This window comes from Octopus sinensis, linkage group LG14 (assembly GCF_006345805.1).
Source record: "Octopus sinensis linkage group LG14, ASM634580v1, whole genome shotgun sequence".
Lineage (NCBI taxonomy): Eukaryota > Metazoa > Mollusca > Cephalopoda > Octopoda > Octopodidae > Octopus > Octopus sinensis.
In genome coordinates, this window is record NC_043010.1 from 42,811,399 (window position 1) to 42,836,888 (window position 25,490).

At 34.3% G+C, this 25,490-nt stretch overlaps 1 protein-coding gene across 4 annotated transcripts in view; it reads right to left on the reverse strand.

Moving 5' to 3' along the window:
* LOC115219075 (zinc finger protein 16-like) overlaps window positions 1-23,633 on the reverse strand; it is a 26,085-nt gene extending 2,452 nt beyond the window's left edge. Inside the window, exons 1-3 of one of the 4 annotated variants that reach the window (XM_036508925.1) lie at window positions 23,229-23,633; window positions 2,374-2,453; window positions 1,016-2,024 (exon numbers count right to left, since the gene is read on the reverse strand). In XM_036508925.1, the coding sequence (XP_036364818.1) occupies window positions 1,016-1,688 (673 nt within the window). In that variant the 5' untranslated portion in view covers window positions 1,689-2,024; window positions 2,374-2,453; window positions 23,229-23,633. Of the gene's footprint in view, window positions 1-1,015; window positions 2,025-2,373; window positions 2,454-6,136; window positions 6,666-23,228 lie in introns of those variants that run through there. The other 3 variants (XM_036508926.1, XM_036508924.1, XM_029789140.2) reach the window with 3 other exon arrangements.
* Window positions 23,634-25,490: the final 1,857 nt, after the last annotated feature.

Consider the following 25,490-nt stretch of genomic DNA (forward strand, 5'->3'; position numbering starts at 1 on the left):
TGAGATCATCCTTCAATATTTCATTCCATGTCTTTTTGGGTCTCCCTTTTTCAAATGTTCCATACACTTAACCCTTTAGTGTTTAAACCGGCCATATCAGGCCAAAATTGTCTTCCTGTTTTATTCTCAAACCAGCCAGCTCTGACCTCTCACACCTACCCTATAAAGTCATTCTAAAAATAAACAGGGACATCATCAATAACCCAGAGTTACAAAATGCTGTACAATTAATTTAAAATAATGTAATTAAACACAGAGTAATCTGAATGATAAAGGGTTAAAGTGACCGGCATTTCTGTATGCAACTGTCTACATCCATATGCTATAAACTGGATAATTATTGAAATTATTACTAAAATTCTTTTTTTTTTAATGTTTTTCGTTTCTTTACACATAGGCGCAGGAGTGGCTGTATGGTAAGTTACTTGCTTACGAGCCACATGGTTCTGGGTTCAGTCCCACTGCGTGGCACCTTGGGCAAGTGTCTTCTACTATAGCCTCAGGCCGACCAAAGCCTTGTGAGTGGATTTGGTAGACGGAAACTGAAAGAAGCCCGTCGTATATATGTATATATATATATATGTATGTGTGTGTATATGTTTCCGTGTCTGTGTTTGTCCCCCCAACATCGCTTGACAACCGATGCTGAATTGTTTACGTCCCCGTAACTTAGCGGTTCGGTAAAAGGAGCCCAATAGAATAAGTACTAGGCTTACAATGAATAAGTCCTGGGGTTGATTTGCTTGACTAAAGGCGGTGCTCCAGCATGGCTGCAGTCAAATGACTGAAACAAGTAAAAGAGTAAAAGAATAAAAAAGTAATTTATTTATTGAAGAGATTATTTGGTGTTCTGCTACTGATATGATGCATTATTCTATACCTTGAATTTCAGCTACTCAAAAGTGGTGAGTTGATCTCACTACGATTAAGCATAATAATCTAGTAAAAAAAAAGAGAAGATAGTATACTCAGGTGAAAATATAATGTAAAGAAAAGCAATCATATTGTATCATACCTGTATGAGTTCTCTCGTGATTTCTCCATTCAGTCACCTGGCAAAAGGTTCTAGTACAGTAACTACAGTGAAATGGCCGCTCACCAGTATGGGTTCGTACATGATTACGCAGTATAATCTCCTGTGAGAAGGCTTTGTTACAGAACGTACAGAAAAAATGCTTCCGGCCACCTAACTCGTGGTTTATCAAGTGGCCGCGTTGAGCAAAACCTTTACGACAGGTTCCACATTTATATGGTTTCTTCATACTAAGGCTGATACCAATGTAAGGAGAATTAGGAATAAGCCCTATCTTGCTTTTGGTATTGGTGTTGTTGGTGGTGGTGATGTTTTCAGAATTAGTATTAATATCACTGTTCCTGTGCATATTATTCTCAGCAATGTATGGAAACCCAGAAGAGCCTGACGTTATTATTTTCATTTTGAGGCTGTTGTTGCTATTACTGCTATAGTGACTGTTATAGGACTTTAGGTGATCATTATGAGAATCCTCACTTCTTGGGATAACACCCATTTTCATACTGGACTGTTCCAGGTGGCTTTTCTGTATAATATCATGGTCAAGTCTTCGACAGTTGTCATCTAATATCGAAGCATTATACAAGGATTTATCAAGATGTTGGCCGCTATTGTCCAGAATTGTAGGATTGTACAAAGATTTTGAAGAATACATAGCTATATATTTTTCTCATCCATAAACAAGGAATTTTCCTTCAAAAGAAACATTTATCAGCTGACTTTGGTTAATTTGTTCTTCCTAAAGTTGTTAGTTTTTACTTTTGTACCAAATTTTAAACACAGTAATTCTTTTATTACTATTCATTTCAGCTGGTAATAATCCATCATCATTGCAGATATATTGGAAATATATTGATAAATATAAGAAATCCTCTTTATAAATAATATCACAATAAACTGTAGAAAAATTCAGCAGACACCCTTATCATTTTGGTTCATAAAATATTTTTGATTGGATCATTTCTATAGACTTGGTAAAAGAATGAGTAACCTATGAAAACAAGAGAAATAAAAATAAATAATTAAAAAAGGCATTAATTGTCATTTTCTTAATTATTCTTAATAGTGATCTTTACAGCAACACCAACTAGAAAAACTTTTATATCCTTAAATGATGAATATGGTTACATTTTAATAACCAATTGTATTACCATTTATGGTAAAATTGTGCAAAAACCAAAATTCAAAAGTATATATGATTACAGGTAATGCAAAACAGTGGGGATCAAAATACTGATGAGTATGCTTATTCTTATTATGTTCCAGCACACTTGAACATGAAAATGGTACTTCACTGTAGGGTATCAGAGAACAACTCCTTACAGACAATATATTTAAACAACAAGGGATATAAGTGAACTTTAAGACAGTGTTTCAGCATTATTGTTGCTTCTTCGGGAGTAAACAGATGTTGCTACTTCTATCAACAGAAATCAGCAAACAAAATCATTTATTGATGCATGTGGTTACTTGTCAGACTGGTATTTAATTTATTACAAGAATACAAGACAACAAGAATCATAATACTGATATGTGCATTTGTTCTTATCACTTTCCTAAGGACCATGCAGTGTCTACCACTGAAAAGGTAACAATTACACCAAAATACTATCACATAATCCACTTACTTTACACATATTGTCTATAAGAAGTCGTTCTCTGATACAATACTCTGCAGCAAAATGCTATGTTCACATCAATATTTTGATTTTCAATGTTTTGTGTGCCTGTATTAATTTGTCTCCGCTTGGCAAACTACCATGTGTAACAGCAAATGTTTTGTTGGAGGATTTCTAAAGATAGAAGCAGCAACTTCTGTTAGCTCCAAAGGACCAGGTGATGTCTGCAAATGAAATGGTGACAATTACAAAGAAATCAATTGTTCACTAGAATTGGAAGCTTGGTAACTTTACTGGTAGTAATTTTTGTTTAACGACAGGCAAGCTATGAACATGCAAACCTATCATCAAAGGCATTTCATCTGTAATGGTCTTGTCTTTCTTGTTCACTCAAGAGTATAACAAATTGCATTCTTCAAGCAAGCAGAGGAGCTATTTCTTGCAGGATGAATGTGAAATGAGAGTAACAGGTTGACAACTGACAAGAGCAGACAAGTTACCCTTCATAGAAATAGGACTCACTGTCACATGTTTCCATAAACTGTGATAGTTCCCTGTAGAGAAAAACAGGACATAGCTAATTGAAGCAATGGTAAAGACACCAGCAGTTGAGCTGAAGCTAATGAAGAAATTTTTTTTTTACATTTGGTACACTGTGCATGCAGTAGTGGGACAGATTGAGTTGAGGTTTTTTTTTTGTTTTTTTTTAATGTACAATGAATAGTTTTGAAGTAAGATAGACAGCAAGTGTGTTTTTTTTTTTCTTCTTTTTTTTTCCAACAGAAATGCTACTTTACAAAGCTATCTTGGTTAGAACTAACTGATAAGAGAATTCTGAAAAATTGGCAAAGAATTTCTTGGCAATGACAAGAAAGCTTTATTAAAATTGTGAGGTAGATAAAGTAACATATTTATATATTATATACATTGGTATTATTTTCAATAACTGGCATGTTAGAACCATCATTAACGTCTATAAAGACACATACAGAAAACTAAATCTTAAATTGATAGATCAAATATAAAGTTATGAAATAAAGTTACAGGACAAGATTAAGAGATATCGAGTAGCTGAGTAGTAAAATGATTGATTCCTTGTTCTTTGTGATATCGATAACAAATCCAAAATAAGCAAATGGATCAAAAATATTTTAATTAGAATATTTGAGAAATCATACTATACAAATTCACAATAATACTAATGATTGGTTTCAAATTTTGGCACAAGACCAGCAAGACCAGCAAGTTACATCAGCCCCAGTGCTCAACTGGCACTTATCAACTCTGAAAGTATGAAAGGCAAAGTCAACCTCGGTTGAATTTGAACTCAGAATATAAAGATAGATGAAATACCTATTTCTTTACTACCCACAAGGGGCTAAACACAGAGAGAACAAACAAGGATAGACAAACGGATTAAGTCGATTATATCGACCCCAGTGTGTAACTGGTACTTATTTAATCGACCCTGAAAGGATGAAAAGCAAAGCCGACCTCGGTGGAATTTGAACTCAGAACGTAACGGCAGACGAAATACCACTAAGCATTTTGCCCGGTATGCTAACAATTCTGCCAGCCTGTCACCTTAATAACTCTAATTATTAATACCAGAATACCAGCTAACACCTTACTTAACCGAGTAAAGAAATGCAATTGTGACTGAAGGTCAGATTGAAACATGGTATATCTAGTATCCTGACTTTATGAGATGCTTTCAAATGCTTAATTAATCACATCTTTGATATAGTTCTAATTGATGAAAGCTGATTGGAATATTTCAATAGCATCAAATGCTATAATAAATTTTAATCTGACTTCACATGTCATTCTCTGAATTAGCAATGAGTCTTGAAATGGCTTTTTCATATTAGTTCAATTAAAGATCGTTATAGTATATAACGATCAAGTCCTTTATACAAATAACTCTGAGTTTCTATCAGTCATGTTCTTTTATAGATCTCCCATACTTCTGCAAATTAAGGCATTTTTTTAATGGTTATTATACTTTAAGTTTCTTACTACCTATAATCAAGACATATCCTAAGAACTACTGCTAACACCATCGAAGTATCCTTATTAGAAACAAAATAATAATTTCTTGAAAGAATTACAAGGACCTTATTTTCATACTTCAAATACTTTCTCTTTCATTAAAGCAACAAATTCGAATGCTGTTTGTCACTAAATTTGTTTCTATATTCTACCATCCTTAACTCCAACTCTTGCTCTGACTTAAATAGAAATAAAGAATATATAGACCAAAATAAGATATACAGGTATAACTTTATTTGCTTGCATAAGAGACAATGCATTATTATTTTGCATGTATGTTTCACCAATATAACACGTTGAAGGAAACATCGATTGAAATTTGCACAAATTTCATCTTAGTCAAAATTTACGATTATGTATATTTCTATGTAAAGAATATCGCTTGCATGTTAAGGTTGTGTATATAGTATGGGCTTTGTCTGAATATTTATATGCGATGGTATGAAAATGGAGTGGAATAACATCATCTTTAGTATTATTCTGTTATAGACGAGTGTATTGTCAATACATTCTTGCTAACATATGTATATATATATAAACAAGGTAGAAGACTCAGACACTATTTGTTGCACGTTAAAATTACCAAAATTATCATTTATTTCTAACTAATTACAAGCACTCTTAAAGAAATTCTATTTGAAAATTCCAAAACGCCCAGTAAATTCAGAGCCGTTCAATTCTATAGGAAACGTTGCCATTTATACAATTTATGCGTACTGGATTCTACACGAACTTCTTGTTTCATATCATCATACAAAATTATAATTTGGACTGATGTGTTCAACAACTGAATTACCGAAGTAACAGTATGAAATTACATCTACTACTGCCGCTGCTGCTGCTGCTGCTTTTACTACTGGAACAAAAACAATAACAAAAAAACTGAAGTATTGTAGAAAAACAAAAACAAAGCTAACTAAAAGAGCAACCGTATACTTTGATATCGCACAATGTGATCGTAATAAAAAAAAAATTACGTATTTATACTGGACTGAGCCGTTAGAGCACAAAATATGATGGACAAATATACACAGAATATCAAATGTATACGATATATTGGTTATGAAACGGCAAGTGTAGTAAAAGAAATATATCCTTCACACAAAAAAAAATTCTATATAGCAACAATATTTCCCCTTTGCTTCACAGTAAAAAAAAAAACCTAGATAAGTATAGATATTTACGCACCTGGTCAATTACTGAGAAAAGATGCTGACATTTAATGTCTAGGTGTTTCATACATACATACATTTGACTATAAACATCCATATTACAGGTATGAACACATATATACGCGCACATACATAACACACGCTATATTAATACAGATATACAGTATAAATATATGCAGTTATAAAGCACATGCACACATTCTATAAATTACAGTTACATACGCAATAAGTATAAACGATTAGCAAAAAGCTGCACTTACACAGAAGTCAGTTTATTGTGCCCAACATTCTTCATTCAGCTTTTTATCGGAGTCATGAGAAACAGCTCCGAGTAAAAGTTTCCCACAAGAGGAATTGTAGCAGAGGGCAAGGCCTTACAAATTATGTTTTTTATTCCTTCAGATTTTAAAAATCTTTTATTGAATTCATTGTCAAACACGCTCCACATTTTAAAATATATAAAAAAATACTTTCCTTCAGTCACTTTCCCCCTCAAGTATTTAGGAACAGTTTATATCGCATCATACCTTACTGGCGATCTGTGGTGATACGTGCATGCATGTAAGAAGGGAAATCTGATATTATCCTGAAGTATGAAATATAGGAAGGGGTAGTGACTTGACCTCTCAACACTTGACGAAGTCCAGAGAGCGCGGTCTTAACATATGGTATGCCTCGGGTTTTTACTTCTTTTCGACCTGGCGGAACCCATCCTTCTCCAGGACTGACCAAGACCAATTTCTTCAAGAGAAAGAGAGAAAGGGAGAGATAAATCGATCCTAGTGCAGGACTGGTACTTTATCGGCACCATAAAGGGATACACACACACACACGCATATATATATATATATATATATATATATAATATATATATATATATATACATGTTGCATGTATGTATATGTATCAGTATCATCGCAATTTTAACGTCCATTTTTAATGTTTGCATGGGTCAGACGGAATTTGTTGTGGCAGATTTTCTACTTTCCTGTTGTCAACCCCCACCTGTTTCTTATTTCTTTATTGCCCACAAGAGGCTAAACATAGAGGGGACAAACAAGGACACACAAAGGGATTAAGTCGATTACATCGATCCCCAGTGCGTAACTGGTACTTAATTTATCGACCCCGAAAGGATGAAGGGCAAAGTCGACCTCGGCGGAATTTGAACTGAGAACGTAAAGACAGACGGAATACCTCTAAGCATTTCTCCCGGCGTGCTAACGTTTCTGCCAGCTCGCCGCCTACCTGTCTCTATTAAGTTAATATTTCCCTGCGGCCACAGAAGACTGAATTTTCAAAGAAGACTGAAAACAAAGGGCTCTGTATAATACGGATGCTCATTTATAGCTTTTTCATGATACAAAACACACACACACACGAGTTTTCTTTCAGTCTCCATCTACCAAATCCACTCACAAGCGTTTGGTTGACCGGCACAGATGCAAAATTCACCACATGGCTATACCTGTACCTATAATGTATGTATTTATACATAAATACATGCATTCAGAATGATAACTAGAAATCACTTTCAAACAAAGTCATTGCTTGAGTCTTCTCTTGAGACATAGCAGCATGGATGTGGACTTTCAGTTCTGCTAGGGGCCGACACACTTGAAACAAATGTGGCAATAATGAGTACTGCTTACAGTAGCTGTTCACAGAGGTTGCTATCTGTCAGTCTGTCTGTCTATCTATCTATCTAGCTAGCTATCTGTCTGTCTGTCTGTCTATCTATCTATCTATCTATCTATCTATCTATCTATCTATTTATCTACCTACCTACCTACCTATCTATCTATCTACCTCTCTCTTTCAATTATATATATATATATATATATATATATATATATAGGCAAATACACACACAGATATATGTATGTATATATAAGAGTGTGTGTGATATGTACATCATACCTGTGATTTGTTGCTATAGTAATGAAATGATTTATATTTGAGTTTCAATGTTTCTAATTGTATTAATACTCAGGTATAGATGTAATGGAAAATATTAGTTACTGATTCACTCCTACTTCTTATCTGTCAGTTCCCAAACAGTATCTATGTTTTTAAAGCTGTTAACACCACCAGATTGAACGGTACAGCCCAGGTATCGAAATGATAATGATATCCATTTGGCAGCAGATGATGGGAATATATGTTTGATGTACTTCTTTGTGAATCTTTTATAGCTTATGTTCTTGTTGTTTTGTCTTTTATCCTCATACAGTTGAACTTGTCCAAGGGTTCTTGGTTTCAGGTAGTTTTGTTACAAATATATATATGTATATATAGGCATGGCTGAGTGGTTGAGAAGCTTCTGAGTTCAGTTCCACAGCGGAGTATGTATATACATACATATATATATATATGTATGTGTGTGTATAAATATATATATTGTCCCTTTGATGGAAGACTTCTATAAATGGCTGAAGATTGCTCAACATTTTAAAACTGATGTAATACTTACAATGTGTAATAAAATGATGTAGCATGAAACGATCGTACCAAATTACCGAAGATATTCTTGTTGCTTATTTTGATTATAATCACCGCGTGGATTTATATGGATAATACCATACAAAATTCTGGTGCATCTGACTTAAGTACCATATTCATTTGAATCTAAATTTTGCTGAACTTATATATATATATATATATACACACACATATAAAGAGGAGTTTAAAACATGGATTCATAGAATCATCTGACTATCGCTGTAAGCTCCTCCTAAAGACTCTGTAATCACTCCACCAAGTAATCAATTACAAGGTAGTGTAAAGTATCTGTGTCAATGAAAATCCAGAAAAAATAGATTATTCTGTAGTGAGAAAATTACACTTTGGCTAATTCATGCCATATGTGCATTGTAAATATAAGGAGTGAATTTTGTGTGTATATTTAGAGTTGAACTCTTGATGTAACCATGATGCTCTGGTGATCTGATCAGCTAACATTTTATTTGCATTGATTTGTGAATGTACAATTATACTGCATAATACTGAGCATACATAATAATGCAATTGTACATGTGATTCCTTGCAATGTGAAGTGTGAAATGGCTGTAATCAAATGGTGATGATATAAATCTAATACTATTAAATAATATCTACAATAAATAACTAAACCACATAAGACGAAATAAGGTTTAATAATACTAAAGATAAGTTAAATGTAATATATAGGTACATAAAATTAAAAATAGCATTTAATTTAAATGACTATTTACTATAAATTTAAAGTCTAAATAATAAGTAATTAAATCAAATACATATATATTATGTTGAAATTAATTTATATTACTATAATAAATATTCATTTAAAAATAATATAATTATTTATTTATTAGCTAAATCTATTATAAAGGTACTTTAATTTATGTTTACATGTAAGTTTACGTTCGTCCAAAGAGTTTACCAACGCATAATTGTTATGAAATAATATTTCCTTAAATTCATTATTACAAAGAGAACAATTATTACTCCCTATAGTATATGATTTAGCTCTACAAATAATATCCCAATTTAATTTATATTTAATAGATCTAGATTTAAGGTCCCAAATATATTTACTGAGACCTGTTGAATTTATAAGATTTTTATTCCTAAAAGAATACATATGTTGAAAAATTCTAGTTTTAATTTTATTTGAAGTGGACCCTATATAAATAGTATTTAAATGAGAAGAAGACCTATGGAGCCGAGCAAATCGCAGTCATGGCAGATAATGGTGTCACACAAATGGCAATCATGCTGTTGGCCTGTAAATGTACCCATTACACTCTTGGAGTGGTTGACATTAGGAAGGGCATCAATCCATAGAAAACCATGCCAAATCAGACTGGAGCCTGGCACAGCATACCAGCCTAGGCAAACTGTCCAACCCATGCCAGCATAGACAACTAAATGATAATGATGATTATATATATATGTGTGTGTGTGTGTGTACACACATGTATATATATATATATATATATATATATATATATATATATATATATATATATTATATATATATATATATATATAATATACATATATCTTTACCTATATATATATATATATATACTAGCAGTATCGCCCGGCGTTGCTCGGTTTGTAAGGGAAATAACTATAAAGCATTTTTAGAGAATTATAGCCAAAAAATAGCAAAAAATGCATTAAAAATGGAAAAAAAATTATGGTAAATTTTTTTTTAAATCGTTGACTCATCGTAGACATTTTTAGAGAGTTACTTCCCTTTATTTAAAAAATATGCGTTAAAATGGAAAAAAATTATGGTAAATTATTTTTAAAATCGTAGACGCGCGCTAATACCCAGAAGGGCTCAATATGAATCACGACTATAAGATACTCGGTTTTGATTAAACTGCATCGCAAAATGTGGGAGTAGTTAGGAATCTAAATCGAAGGGGACAGACACTCACACAACTACAGTTTTATATATAAAGATATATTACACTAGCACAAAGACTGCCCCCTGGGCGGTTTTCTGCTAGCTCCTTGATATTTTTCCATTTGATTCTAATTTCTAATAATTTTTATATTTTACATCTAATTATTTCTGTGTATAGTGCTCACTTGCTTAGTAAATATTTCTTTCATTATTTTATCACAGTCATAATCTCTCTTATTTAAACAAACATCACGGTAGTCCAACAACAAAGGGAGAAGCATTTTGTCAAGTTTTACTTTCTCATCGAAGCAACATAGAGATTTCAGTTCAGCAGCCCATCTGTAAGCTTTGCAGTGTACGTGTGAGAGAGGAGAGAGAACATTGCAAACAATGAATGAAATAAATATGCAATGAAAAAGTCATAAATAAAAGGGCATTACTATAGATGTCTATGCCCCTGACTTTGTTGCCTCATAACATCCAGAAAAATGGATACTTTTTAACAAAAGTTTTTACAAATACTGCTTAGATGTTGTGGTTTCAGTGTATAGAGGGATTTATGTGAAAGAATTTTTGCAAGGCGATGGAGTGAGGAGTTTCAGAAAATTCACATGATCTAACTTTTTTCCCCCCATAACTTTCAGAAAAATGGGTATCTTTTAATAAAAATTTATACGGCATAGATTACAATTATAAAGTAATTTGTGGGAAGAATTTTTTGGGGGATTTTCTCCAATTTTTTTAAAAAACAGCCTTCGAAATGATGGGGTTGGGGGTGGTTCATCTTTGTATGAAAAATGTTTTGAAAACTCTATTTTTTTTTACACTCCCTCCCTCATCATCCTACTCCAGATCTATTTTGGCCAATTTGTTTTTGCACTTCACAACCATGGAAAGAGCATTTTTAGTAAAAAAATTTTTTTTAATTGTTCACATTTTCAGAGAGAAAAGTGATTTAAGGGTGATTTGGCTATTGTTTCTAGCACATCCAAAGACAACCCTCCCTTGTTTCTTTATCACTCTCGCATCAACTACTTCTAGTTTTTCACTCTGGAATGTGGCGGAAGTTGTTCTCTGCACATTTTCAGTGTTTATTGCTCCTGAGCACCTGCCGCATACAAAAACTATCTTCCCATTTAGCCTTCCTTTGATATTGCTGCACCTCTTATGTGTCCATAGCTTACACTGGGTACATCTTATAGAGTTTCTACCTATGCCTTTTCTACAGATCGAGCAGGGCCATCTACCTGAAGGGATTTGTGGTTTGCCTGTCTTCCTACTTATTAGGTCTTTGGTTTTAGCTAGGTTGACTCTAAAGCCTTTCGATTCTAATCCTTGTTTCCACACTTGAATCTTCTCCTCTAGTTCTGATAGTGACTCAGAAATTATAGCAAGGTTGTCAGCATAGAGGAGCTCCCAGGGGCATCCTGTCTTGAATTGGCATCTCCAAACCTCTCTCTTTGCAGCCTCATTTACTGCAAGAGAACCATCATCTATGCGGATACATTTCTCTCCTGCAACATCACGATTCTCTCTCACACACTGTCTTGCAACACGAAATACCTTAAGTCTTTGGTCCTCGTGGTGCAAAACATTGACAATTTTTTTCTTATCTGCTTCCCCTCTGGCTAAATAAACCTGTCTCCTAGCTTCCCTTCTGGCAGTCTGATACAGTTCCCTGCTACCACCGTTCTTCCAGTCCTTCCAAGCCTGTTTCTTTTTTCTAATAGCCCTGTCTATAACATTGTTCCACCACCACGTTATATATATATATATGTATATACCAGAGTAAGCACATAAATGTGAAACAATATGGAAAAAAGAGTACTCAAATACCAGAGGTAGAGTAATATGCTTTATTTAAAAGCAGCAAAAATATAACAAAAGCTGTTACTCAGAATTTCACGTTCTCGTTCGTTGGACAGTTTTGTTAAAATAGAACAGAAATAATGATATGATCAAACCTAGTTAAAGGATACACCTTTAAAAATGGATTTGTTTCAGTGGTCCTTTCAATTAAAGGTCTTAAGCATGCTATGAACAAAATAAACAAAATAAATGAATTCAATATAAATTCATCCTATTATAAAAATCAAAGAAAACCTTAAATCGAAGAGTGGATTCAAAATACAAACTATAAATAATTATGTACTAAAAAATATAATTCAATTAATACACTAAAATTAAAATTGAAATTTTCACGCTGCATTACATAAATATTTTACAACAGTACATACGCATATGAGACCATCTGTAATATACATATATACATCAAAATACACAGATGCATACACACAGACTACATACATATACAGGTATATATATGTAAGACATAAATATATGCTCAAATACACATATACACATGTACATATATGCACGCAACCATGCCTGCATATGAAAATCTCTTGGTGTATATATATATATATATATATATATATACCGGAATAAACACATAAATGTGAAACAAGGGGGAAAAAAGAGTACTCAAATACCAGGGGTAGAGTAATATGCTTTATTTAAAAGCAGCAGAAAATCCAACGAAACCTGTTACTCTGAGTTTCACGTTCCCGTTCGTCGGACAGTTTTTACTAGAATAGAACCAATATGCCAATTCTATACAGTCTTGATAGAATTGGCATATCGGTTCTATTCTAGTAAAAACTGTCCGATGAACGGGAACGTGAAACTCAGAGTAACAGGTTTTGTTGGATTTTCTGCTGCTTTTAAATAAAGTATATATATATCTATATATATAAAACTGTAGTTGTGTGAGTGTCTGTCCCCTTCGATTTAGATTCCTAACTACTCCCACATTTTGCGGTGCAGTTTAACCAAATTTGGGTATCTTATAGTCGTGATTCATATCGAGTCCGTCTGAGTATTAGCGCGCATCTACAATGAGTCTACGATTTTAAAAATAATTTAACATCATTTTTTTATTCCATTTTAATGCATAATTTTTCGTGTGTCGATGGCGGCGGAGTTGGCGTCCATGGTCACACCTGCACCTGTTTGCTTCTCCCCCTTCTTCCCTCCCTCGTGAAGCTGTGGGGAAGGGAGTGTAAGGAAATCAATGTCGTAAAGCGTTGTCAAGGAGACCAGCGTTCTTTTAGAACAATGACTTCATGGCTTGAAGACACCAAAACAGAAATGGCTAAGAAAGCCCGAATTGGCATCTATAAGGAAAGTAACTCTCTAAAAATGCTTATATACAAACCCGAGCAATGCCGGGCGATACTGCTAGTATATATATATATATATATATATATATAGAAGATATAACAGACAAGATAGATGAGAAGTATATCTTAAATGTAGGGAAGGAAAAAGGAAAAGGATCCAAAACGTAACAGTTAGCGAAGGAAAGAGGTAAGTAAGAGGGAGAGAAGAGGAACGCATTGTTAAAGGACGCTATACAAGTAATGAATAGGGAGAGAAAGGATACTTCTCGTAAGGAAAGAAAAAAAGAAAGATAGGTGGCGGAATATGTGTAACAAACGTACACAAAAGAAAATTACATATATATGTGTATAAAAAAGTGTATACTAGCATAAATATAAGATCACGTATATAAATATATGGAAATATGCACGTAAATACACATCCACACAAATATAAGTGTATACATGCATACATATACATCCATGTATGTATGTGCACAAGTATAAACATACACGCTTACTTACACATATACATAGACGCACACATATGAATACATATGCATGCCAACAATACAGACATCCACATAAAAACATATCTAGGTCCTGACGTATATATACAAACAACTTTTTAAAAAAATTACTGAGTGTATAATAATAAAAATCAGATAAAAGACATGCAAAATAGAACACTATATATAGAATTATCTATAAATTAAACAATTAAATGGGTTTTATAAAATACAATAAAATGAAATAAAATAAAAATAAAAATAGAATCTTAAACCTGAAAATAATATATGCATATAACAGTCAAAGGTTTTCTTAAGAAATATGTCAAAATATATACAATATCTTTGCGATGCGAAATAAATCATGTATTATAAGATACAAATCCAACAGGATGATTGAAAACTAGTTCAAGAATCAAAAATTATATACTATCCATATGATATATTGCTAGATGATATTTTAAATTTTGTTGCATGTCTGCAGGAATTCAAGAGTTTGCATCTTTGATTCAAAGTGCTATTGTCCTGGAATAAAATATAGAATTTCTCCAAAAGACATAAATCACATTTGATGGGTCTTTTATGCGCACCATGTCTGTAAGGTGATGCTCTATCTAAAATTTGCCATGTCACGTTGAAATGTCGGGTTTCGTTTTCTTTTAATTCCCAGACATATTTTGTCAGGCTGGTCTTTGTCCTATTTTCGGGGTATTGGAAGGAATTTATATGAGAATAAAATTGGGTTTTGAAAGAATTTTCAGAAACCCCTGTGTAAGTTCTATATTTGTGTGATCCTTCTATCTGCACTTTGGCTCTATACATGATTCCTTTCTCCAGACATTTTCCTTCCAATGGACAGGAGGTCCCATCTTTGCAATTGCAATTTTTAGGAAAAGAATTGGCACTATGATAATTTGTAATTATCTTATTGTTGTGTTGGTTAATAAAAGAGGCAAAGTTTTTGTAGCAAGAATAGCTGATCTTAAGTGTTCTTCTATTAAATATTCTATAAAACTTATGGTTAAGTTGAAAATGTCTAGAGACTAATTTTAAGAATTCCCTACCTATATTTTTTTTACGGCCATATTGAAAGGAAAACAATAGCAGAATCACTTTATTAATCAGTTATGATCGTTTTTGATAACTGGTGGAACTGTTTTCGATCAATCAACATGCTGGATCATACAAAAATTATTAAAATACATGTCATATAAGGATTCTATAAAACCATGCTATGTCAAATGAAAATACCAGCAGTCATCTCTTCATGACAATCAACAGTAGTAATACAGTGTACAAAGGTGGCTACAGTCTTATAAATACAATGAGTGAGAGTAACTTAGATGATCAGAGCAATAAATGACAAAATTGATATACAACTGAAGAAAAACAAAAGTAATAAAACCATGGGGACAAAGAGTCTCGTTAATTCCCCTACATATGATCCATTGTAATATTAAGGTCATTAATGCTAACAAGTTAAAAACGTTGAAATTTGCTCAATATATATGTGAGAAGAAAGATAAATGTTAAGATAACAGTAGTAATTACTATTATACTCTCAGGCAAGCTGGCAGAAACATTAGCACACTGGGCAAAATTCTTAGAAGTATTTTGTCTGCCAGTACGTTCTGAGTTTAAATTTCGCTGAGGTCGACTTTGCCTTTCATCCTTTCGGGGTTGATAAATTAAGTACTAGTTATGCACTGGGGTCGATGTAATCAACTTAATCCCTTTGTCTGTCCTTATTTGTCCCCTCTATGTTTAGCCCCTTGTGGGCAATAAAGAAATAATAAGAAATATTTACAAGAAACAAAAAAAAAAACATTATGAAAAAAGAACTTTGAAAGATAAGAATAAGAACGTAGGGTTAAGACCTAACCCAGAAATTATGCTAAATATCATTAGGTGAATTGATAGCTAAAATTTAATAAAATTATTATTCATGAAATCAATGTTTAGTTATAAATGAGAAAAGTAAAGCTAGATATAAGAGATATATTGACAAAATACATAGGTATATGACCCCACCCAAGGGAATGCATATATAATTTAATCAGAGTTAAAATTAAATTAAATAAACCAAATGATTAATTCCATAGGAATAAATTTAGTAGAGAGTATAAGATGTTAAAAATAGAAAATAATCAGTGAAAAGTTATTGTAATACAGAGAAAGAAAGATCTATCATTAAACGGTGTGCAAATTATGTGAGTTAGTTAAACAGAAACAGGGAAAAAGTTATATTATGTTTGTTTATAAATAAGACCAAATTCATACATTATGATTTCTACTGCCTTCATAGAAAACAAATTACACCTACTCCAAACCCCTTTGTATGTATAATTGCAGTATGTATAATTGACTAGAAATAGAGAAATATCTCTTTCCTTGAAATCCAAAATAAATTTAGTTAATGAAGTGCTATTACCATTTGTTATTAAAAGAATGTATATAACTAGTCTACATAGATTTAAATTAGATGCTGTGGAATCTATATAATAGTCTAGAGGTGCTTGAACTGAACATTTATATACTAAATTTGCACTGCTTACTTAGAGGGCACTTACGTTGATCCTTGAAATTACATGTATTATTATAGTTATTAATTGGTGAAACATTAATCATTGTATTGTTATTGTTACACAAGACTCACACACCTCTGCAAAACTGAGTTCTAGAAGTACAGTATGTGTGTGTGTGTGTGTGTGGTGTGTGTGTGTGTGTGCGTGTGCGTGCGTGTGTGTGCCCAATCTCCTCAAATCAAGCCCTCTACCTATCATCTCTCTCACTGCAACTCACTCTTGATAACATCATATTTTTCTTGCCACATGGAACCATTTCGCTTATCCATTCTTCATCCATTAATACTGTTCTCTCCGGCCACACATTACATTGATCATCCTGCCCTCCTCCAAAGAGCCAACAAATTATCCCTCCTCATGAACCTCACCTGTCTCTATCCTACCCCTACTCCTGCAACCTACCCAATCACATGTCATCTCTCACTTGTCCTTCTCCTGTCAACTGTATCACTATTACTATCCTGGCCTTCCCTCACTCTCTTTCGCGGGCCTCTGCCTTCCACACTCATGCATCATTGGTTATCCACAACCCCTTAACCACCATTTCCTACAGTCACTCTTCAACCCTGTCTAACCATTACAGTTGTTGCCTACCCACACTCATTCTCCCATTCCCCGAAAAGCTGGCATTGGAGAGGGCATCCAGTTGTACAAAAAGCATGCCAGAGCAGACTCTGGAGCATGATGCAGTCCTTGGACTAATCGGATCCTGCCAAACTGTTCAACACATGCCACCAGGGAACATGAATGTTAAATGATGTTCATATATATATATATATATATATATATATACACACACACACACACACACATATCCATATATACAAAGTGGTATCAAAAAGTTCTTGGACTAGTTCTGTAGCATGCCAACAGATGGCAGCACACAGTTGCACGTACAGTGAGAGTGAGTAGTGACCTTCGTGAGAGAGTGTGCTAAGTGACATCACTACTTACTTCACAAGTTCTGAAATTTGTGATTTTATGATCACTTGTATACAGTAGTCTGTGATTTTTGTCATGGAAAAGAAGATGGAACAAAGAGGCAAGGTGAAACTCTACGTTAAACTTGGGAAGTCTGCTACAGAGACAACGAGCATGCTTTGGCAAGCTTACAGTGACAAGGCAATGGGTTGTATGAAATGTTTTGAGTGGCTCTGGCGCTTCAAAAGCGGAAGAATGTCCCTGGAAGATGACGAGCAATCTATAAGGCCTACCATGAGCATCACCCCTGGAAATGTGGAGAAAACTTCTCAGCTTGTGCATGAGGATCTCGGAGGACAATCAACAATGTTTTGAAGAGTTTGAGGGAAGAGATTTGACATAAGCGACTAGATGTGTGCAGCATGGAAAATTGGACTTTTCATGACAACAATGCACTGTCACTGAGCTCTCCTCACTTGTGAGTTTCTCACCAAAAACAATATGGTATCACTTCTCTATTCTACATCCACCCTATTCACCTGATTTAGCATCTGCAGACTTCCATCTCTTCCCCGAGATGAAAATGCAGCTAAAAGATTGCTATTTTAACATTGTCATTGAGATCAAGAGTGAATCTCAGAAGGTCTTAGACTTGCTTTCAGAAAATGACTTCCAGGCCAGATTCCAAAAGTGGCAGGAATGCTGAGACCAGTATATCGCTCTACAAGGTGACTATTTTGAAGGAGATGATGTTAAAACTTAGGTAAGTTATTTTTTATCAAACATAACTAGTCTGGAGACTTTTTGATACCACCTTGTTTACATATATATTTGCATACATATGTACATATAGATATACATGGGGACACACATATATAATAAACATGTCCATCCAAATAGACATGCACACATTTATATATACACATATAAATACAGGAATAAATAAGCACCCACTACACTCACGAAGTGGTTGGCATTAGGAAGGGCATCCAGCTGTAGAAACACTGCCAGATCAGACTGGAGCCTGGTGCAGCCTTCTGGCTTCCCAGATCCCAGTCGAACCGTCCAACCCATGCTAGCATGGAAAATGGATGTTAAACGATGATGACGATGATGAATGTACATACATTCACCAAACATCCATATGCACACACACCCGTACATGCATTCTAAACATGGACATGTACACACACATACACAGACACCAACAAACCCCCATTTGCATAGACACACATATAGATGCATATGCACAACTAATACACCCAGCCGATATACACAACTAACACATACACCCATATGTACACACACCCTAGCAAACACACCAGCGAGCTGATGCCATCAGCTCTCACCCACACTCACAGAACAGTGATACATATATAGGCATCAGACACTCATATCTATGCACTCATACAGCAGGTATACACACACACACACACATGCACACTCACCAGCAAATATTGCATAAAACCCTTTAAAGACCAGCCAAGCAGCTGGGCTCCAACAACTTTAGGTCCAGCCATGCAGTCCAATAGATATTTTTTTAGTATATTTGGTGTTGCTGGAATTTCAGTTCCACTTCTAACACTATGTGACCCATCTTGACCAGTAGCAGCCCAGTTTCCAGTAGTTTTCTTGGACTTGCTGCACCTCTCCATTTAGTTAATTGAGTCTGACACCATAGGTTTCTGTACAGAATCTATGAAACATTAAATTGCATGGAGCCAAATTAAACTGAAATAAGACACACACACACACACACACAGTGTATTGGGTGCTTTTTTCTTGGCACCGGTACCAGAGGGATCACTAAGTCACTTACAAGACAAAGACCTCTCAGCTGAGAGGGAGTGGAACCAAGGGAAGTGGGTGTGAGCCAGGTGAGAGGTTACAATATAACAGGGACAGAGATAGTTGTCTTACTATATGGGAGATGTGTGGATACTCCAATAGGACAGGGAAGAGGAGAGAAAGTGAAATAAATGGTACTGGGGATATATTGGACCTATTTATAGGGAACAGTGGAGGGGAATATAATTGGCTCTCAATCAGTTATGACAAGGGTTCCAGTTGATCTGATCAATGGAACAGCTTGCTCATGAAATTAATGTACAAGTGGATGAGTACTCCACAGATACATGTACTCTTAACATAGTTCTCAGTGGGATTCAGTATTACACAAAATGTAACAAGGCTGGCCCTCTGAAATACTGGTACTACTCATTTGTGCTAGCTGAGTGGATTGGAGCAATGTGAAATAAAGGGTCTTGTTCCAGGAATCAAACTCACAACCTTACGATTGTGAACCAAGTACCCTAAACATTAAGTAGTGTGCCTTCACAGGTGAGTACATGTAGTACAGAGGAGATAGAGGGAGATGTTCCATAAGAGTGTGAGGGGAGATATTTAGAGATGGGGAAGACATGTAGCAAGCAATGGTAAGAGAAAATGGAGTGGCAGAAAGAGCCGGGTATAGTAGATATGTTAGAATAGGGAGAGTGCACAGATAGGTACATGAGGGAGAGTGGAGAGGCCTGCAGTGGGTGGTGATCATGGTTAGTGAGATGGGAGTATTGGGAAGATAGGTAGTAGAAGTGTTTTGACAGAGGACTGATTCTGTGTGTATGTGAGGAGAACATGGTCACAAAGGACACACCTGCATGTATGGATGACCACTATTTTACTATTTAACATGTCTTCTCAAGTACAGTAAATTACTAGACATTTTGGCCCCTTGTCATTTCCTCTGTGAGGCTCCACATCTGAAGATCCTTTTTCATCACTTCATTCCACATCTTTCCGGGTTTACTTTTTCCACAATTAGAGATCAGCACTTCTTTATGCAAATGTCCTCATCCATATGCATCACATGATCATACCAGCACAGTCTTCTCTCTGGCACACTACATCTAATGCCTCTCATAACCAATTTTTCTCTTTTAAAAAAAGATCAAAACACTTATGCTCTGTCATACATGCACACTGACATTGCACATCCAGTGGAGCATGCTGGCTTCATTTCTATCAAGCCTTCACATGCTCTCTGTAGTCATTGCCCATGTTTCACTGCCATGTAGCATAGCTGTTCATACACAGGCATCATACAATCTGCCTTTCACTCTGAGGGAGGGGCCCTTTATTACCGACAATGGTAGTAGCTCTCTGAATTTTACCCAGCCCATTCTTATTCAATCAACTACACTTTCAGCATATCCTCCTCTACTGCTAACTTGGTTACCTAGGTAACAGAAGTTGTCTACTATTTCTAAAGATACCCTCAGACATTTGAGTAGTCTATTTTCTGTGCATTCTTAGTGTTTATTGTACCTGAACACAAAATCTGCTTTCACTATTAACCTCCTATGATACCACTGCACCTCTTATTTGTCCATAGTTTGCACTAGGTACACCATATAGAATTTCTTCCAACAATTTTTCTATATATCAAGCAGGGCCATCTTCCCAAAGGTATTAGTAATTTTTCTTTTTTTCCTACTTACTAGGACCTTGGTCTTTGCTAAATTAACTCTTGATTCCAGACCTTGCTACCACACCTGAAATTTCTTCTCCAGTTCTGGTAGCGATTCACTTATAAGAACAAGGTCATCAGCATAGAGCATCTCCCAATGACAGCCAGTCTTAATTTCTTCCATTATATCCTGAAGGACTATGATAAACAAGAGCAGGCTGAGAACCAATCCTTGGTGAACTCCTATCTGTACATAAGTTCCTTACTATACTCACTGCTGACTTTCACCTTACTGATGATATACATAGCGTGTATAGCTCTTCACCAACCGCTAATCTAGCTCTAGCTTCTGCATTGACATCCGGATATGGGAACAGGGGACCCAGTCAAAGGCTTAAACAAAGGTCAACAAAAGCCAAGAACAGATATTTATTCTTGGTAAGATGCTTCTCCTGCAGTTGCCTTGCCAGGAATATCAGTAGTGCTTCTCCCAGGTACAAAAATATCAGTAGTGATTCTCCCAGGCACAAAACCAAACTGCATCTCATCTAGGCTAACTCTCTTCCTAATTAGTTGAGGGTTAGGGTTAGGACTCTTCTGTAACTTTCATGACTTGGTCTAGCAATTTGATACCTCAATAGTTATTTCTATCACCTTTAATCTTAGTAGCAGTTGAGTGTAATGCAGCTACACTAGTCGATGGGTACCATGTCCCTCGTGGACAACTTGGTACATACATGTACACACATTCACACACAAACAAGCATACACATATAAACATATATGTATATACATGTGTGTATCTAAAAATTATTTTAAAAATATTTCTTGATAAAGTCATATTTGAATGATTTCCAATTTTAAAGTACTAATTTATAAAAAAAAAAAAAGAACATCTTTAAAAATACTATTAGCAGACACTTCATAGAACACGTTTATATAAATCTATTTTATTAAAAATTTTGTTTTACATAAGTAGTAATTTTTCATTTAGAAAAAAAGCTTTTCAAATACATACACATACATACGCGTGCACGCACGTACACATACATGTATATGTACATACACGTAATATATATACATACACCAATATATACACACGTTTTTAGATATATATCGATAGAAAGAAAGAAAGAAAGAAAGATAGATAGATAGATAGATAGATACCAAACAGTTGTGTTTTTAACCGAGTGTAATTTTTTAAATGGTGATTGGGTATGCTTGACCATTCTGTTATATGTATATATTATGGAATAGCATTTCTTCCATAGGAATGCATTAGCATTTGACAAATGTTAATATATGCTGTGAAGTAATCCCCATAGCGAAGAATCGGTAAATTTTACCTAATAATCTACCACCTGTTCATTTTAATTTCCTTTCATGTTATATCAAAATAGTTTATAAAAGTTGAAAGGAACTTCTAAATATTTCTCTTTGTTGAAAACGAAAATCTAATTTGTTGACAACTGTAGGAGTTTTCAGATACTTAGACATTAAAAAAAAAAATTATGACATAATTTGCTTTGGGGGCCTTCATTTCCGTAGAAATTAAATCAAATTCTGTTAATCTTTGTAAAGTGACTATCGATATATAGTACATATATATTTTTTTTATCCCTAATTACCCTGACGGATACAGATTTAATATGAATAATACACTCTGCGACTAAAAGTCAAGCACTTCAAATCCACAGATTTGAATATACATACACGACCATCCAAGACAAGATGATTTCTGTGACATCAAACTGGCTACTTTATTCGTAGGACAGAAATAACGAAAATAATTTACAAGCTATGTTAGAATAAGGGTAAAATGAAATGCATCTTGTTTTTTGTTCTATTTTCTTAAATTATTATGTCTTGTCGTTGTTGTTGTTATTATTATTTACTTATTTATTTATTTATTAACATATTTCTACAAAGAAAAAGTCGATCGTAAAATTTCCCTATATAATCTTCAGCAGAAACGTTAATGTGAGTTGATGTTTTAGTCCGAATAGCAAGAATATGAAACGACGATACATTTTTGGAGATTTAAAAAATATATACATAGTTAGAAAGAGGTGGGGAGAGAGAGAGGTACGTTTGTTTAAGAGAAATGATAAGGAAGAGAGACGAGAGGGAACAGGACCAAGTAAGCATTGACACATCCATACATAATTACACTAATTTTCCTATTCTTTCTCCCACCATCTTCCACATTTCATTATAAACAAAATCGCCACATTAAAAAACATAAAAAAAACATAATAAAATAAACAAGAAACAGCAGTGTGAAAAGGGAGAGAAAACCGTTTCAGTTTACCTTTTATAAATAAAGAAATGAATAGTCACCACCAACAGTGTAATCGAAGTCATGAGATGACATTGGAATTCACTGGTGATCGTTGAGGGAAAAACTTGCTTTGGATCCCTCACTTTGTATCCGTCCACTAAACAATGAATAGGGAGCTCACGTAATTCATCGTCTTCGTTCAATATGTGTTGTTACTTTCATTCACGAGTTTTAATATATTTGGGAATAAAATTTCTTTCTTTCTTATTTTTCCTTTCTTTTTCTTTTTTGTTTTCATTTTAACCGAATATCCCTTGTACTTTACCTAAAGTTAATTCTTTTGGAACATCAAACACTCACACGAGACCGGGCATCTGATAATGGACACCTCTTGAACAACCACACCGGAATGTATTTTTTTGAAACCTTTTTTTTTTTTTCCCCCTGTTCCATTTTTTCACAGTGAAATATTTAAATTTGATTTTCGATAACTTACTTTTTAATGGATGTCCAATTATGAATATTTAATCAATATCTACATCTTGTAATGCAATAATGAATATTGGTCATTTTTTTTTTTTTATGATTTTAGTATTTCATTTTATTGTATCTTTACATTTTCTTTCAATGAATAAAATTCAGTCACTTATAGAACGATCATTTGCAATCACACACATGTATGTGTGTATATGTATGTGTGCGCGCGCGTGTATATTTGTATATTATATGACCGAAGAGTTAACACGTTAGTTCGGGAAAATTGGACGGATGGAAACTGTGCGGAAACCCAGAAGTTTTGTACTTGCATTTCGAAGGACCAACATTGTCACAGAGTCAACCTGATTGTACTTTCAATGTAATATCCTTTACCTGATAATTTAATGATCATGTAATTCAGTTGATCAAACAACTGAATACTTATTGTAGGCATCGAAGATCTATTTACTATGTAGCGTTTGTGTATATCTTACACACACACATGTATAATCACGCACACACACGTTTAGTGTTGACTGTCAGTGGAAAGGAATATTCAGACCAATAATGATTATACTTTGGTCGAATCAGTCTCTTACTACTCTAGCTATTCAACAGAACTAATATTGCAACAATATACTAACCAAAAAGTGTTTTTCTCAATTATATAAGGTACTTTGAGAGTACTCCCATCAAGAAACATAGGTCCAAAATCAAAAAGGTGATATGGTTTAACCCACCCTCCTGCACTAATGTATCTATCTATATAAGCGGATGCTTTTTTACCCTCATTAGAAAAAGTACTTCTCTAGTTCACGCAGATACAGTAAAATATTTAATTAGAATACAGTTAAGGTCAGCCATACCTGCCTTGACAACAATTATTGAATCAAAACAAAGCAACCAAAGATATTAACAATTCAAACTCATTGGGCTGTAGTTACAGAGACAGGTCACAATGTCCACTCAAAAATAAATGTGTCTCTAAAGAATTTGTTTGTAAGGCCAAAGTATATAGCAGTGGAGACACTACCAAAATGTATATTAGGTTGACAGACAACACGTTTAAGGCCCATTTCATGCAACATATATACATTTAGAAACATGGTTGAGGAACTCCGTATATTGTTTGGTGAAGTAATGGTGAAGTATCAATACAATAATGGCAATTATATAATACACAAAGCTTTGGTCAGCACGGAGCTCTAATGAAAGAGAATTACTTAATGTGCTGCACAGTGGGACTGGACCCAAGGTAACATGGTTGGAAAATAAGCTTCTCAACCACACAGCCATACCTATAAAGAAGAGATACATTTTGGATAATATACTCCTTGATACAGTATGCCTAACAAAAAGATGAGATGTTTATGGTGAGAAGACCTTTGATTTTAATATTTACTCGAGCAATGTAACAACTAAAAACATTACACTTTACAGGGTGTTCCAGAATTAACTATCTGTTTCAATGAAATTGAGCAAATTTTTAAAAAACTGACAGAATTTTATGTTTATTACCAAAACAAATAGATTTATAAATCTTACGTCAAACTTTTATTGAAAATTTTTAACAATGTCTGTATCCCTGCATACTTCAAATCTCTCCTTAGCATTGTGGAACACATTTTAAAGCATTTCAGGAGTTAGCTCCTGCACAATTAACTGAATGTGTTCTTTAAGCTCAGCTAAATGATTGCTTCATCATGGAGGTGAAGAAAATGATTGCTGCCAAATTGAAAAGAAAAGCTGTCATGGACAAATAAGAGGGATCCAATAGGAATGAAAATGAAATTATAAACAAAATTCAAAATTTAT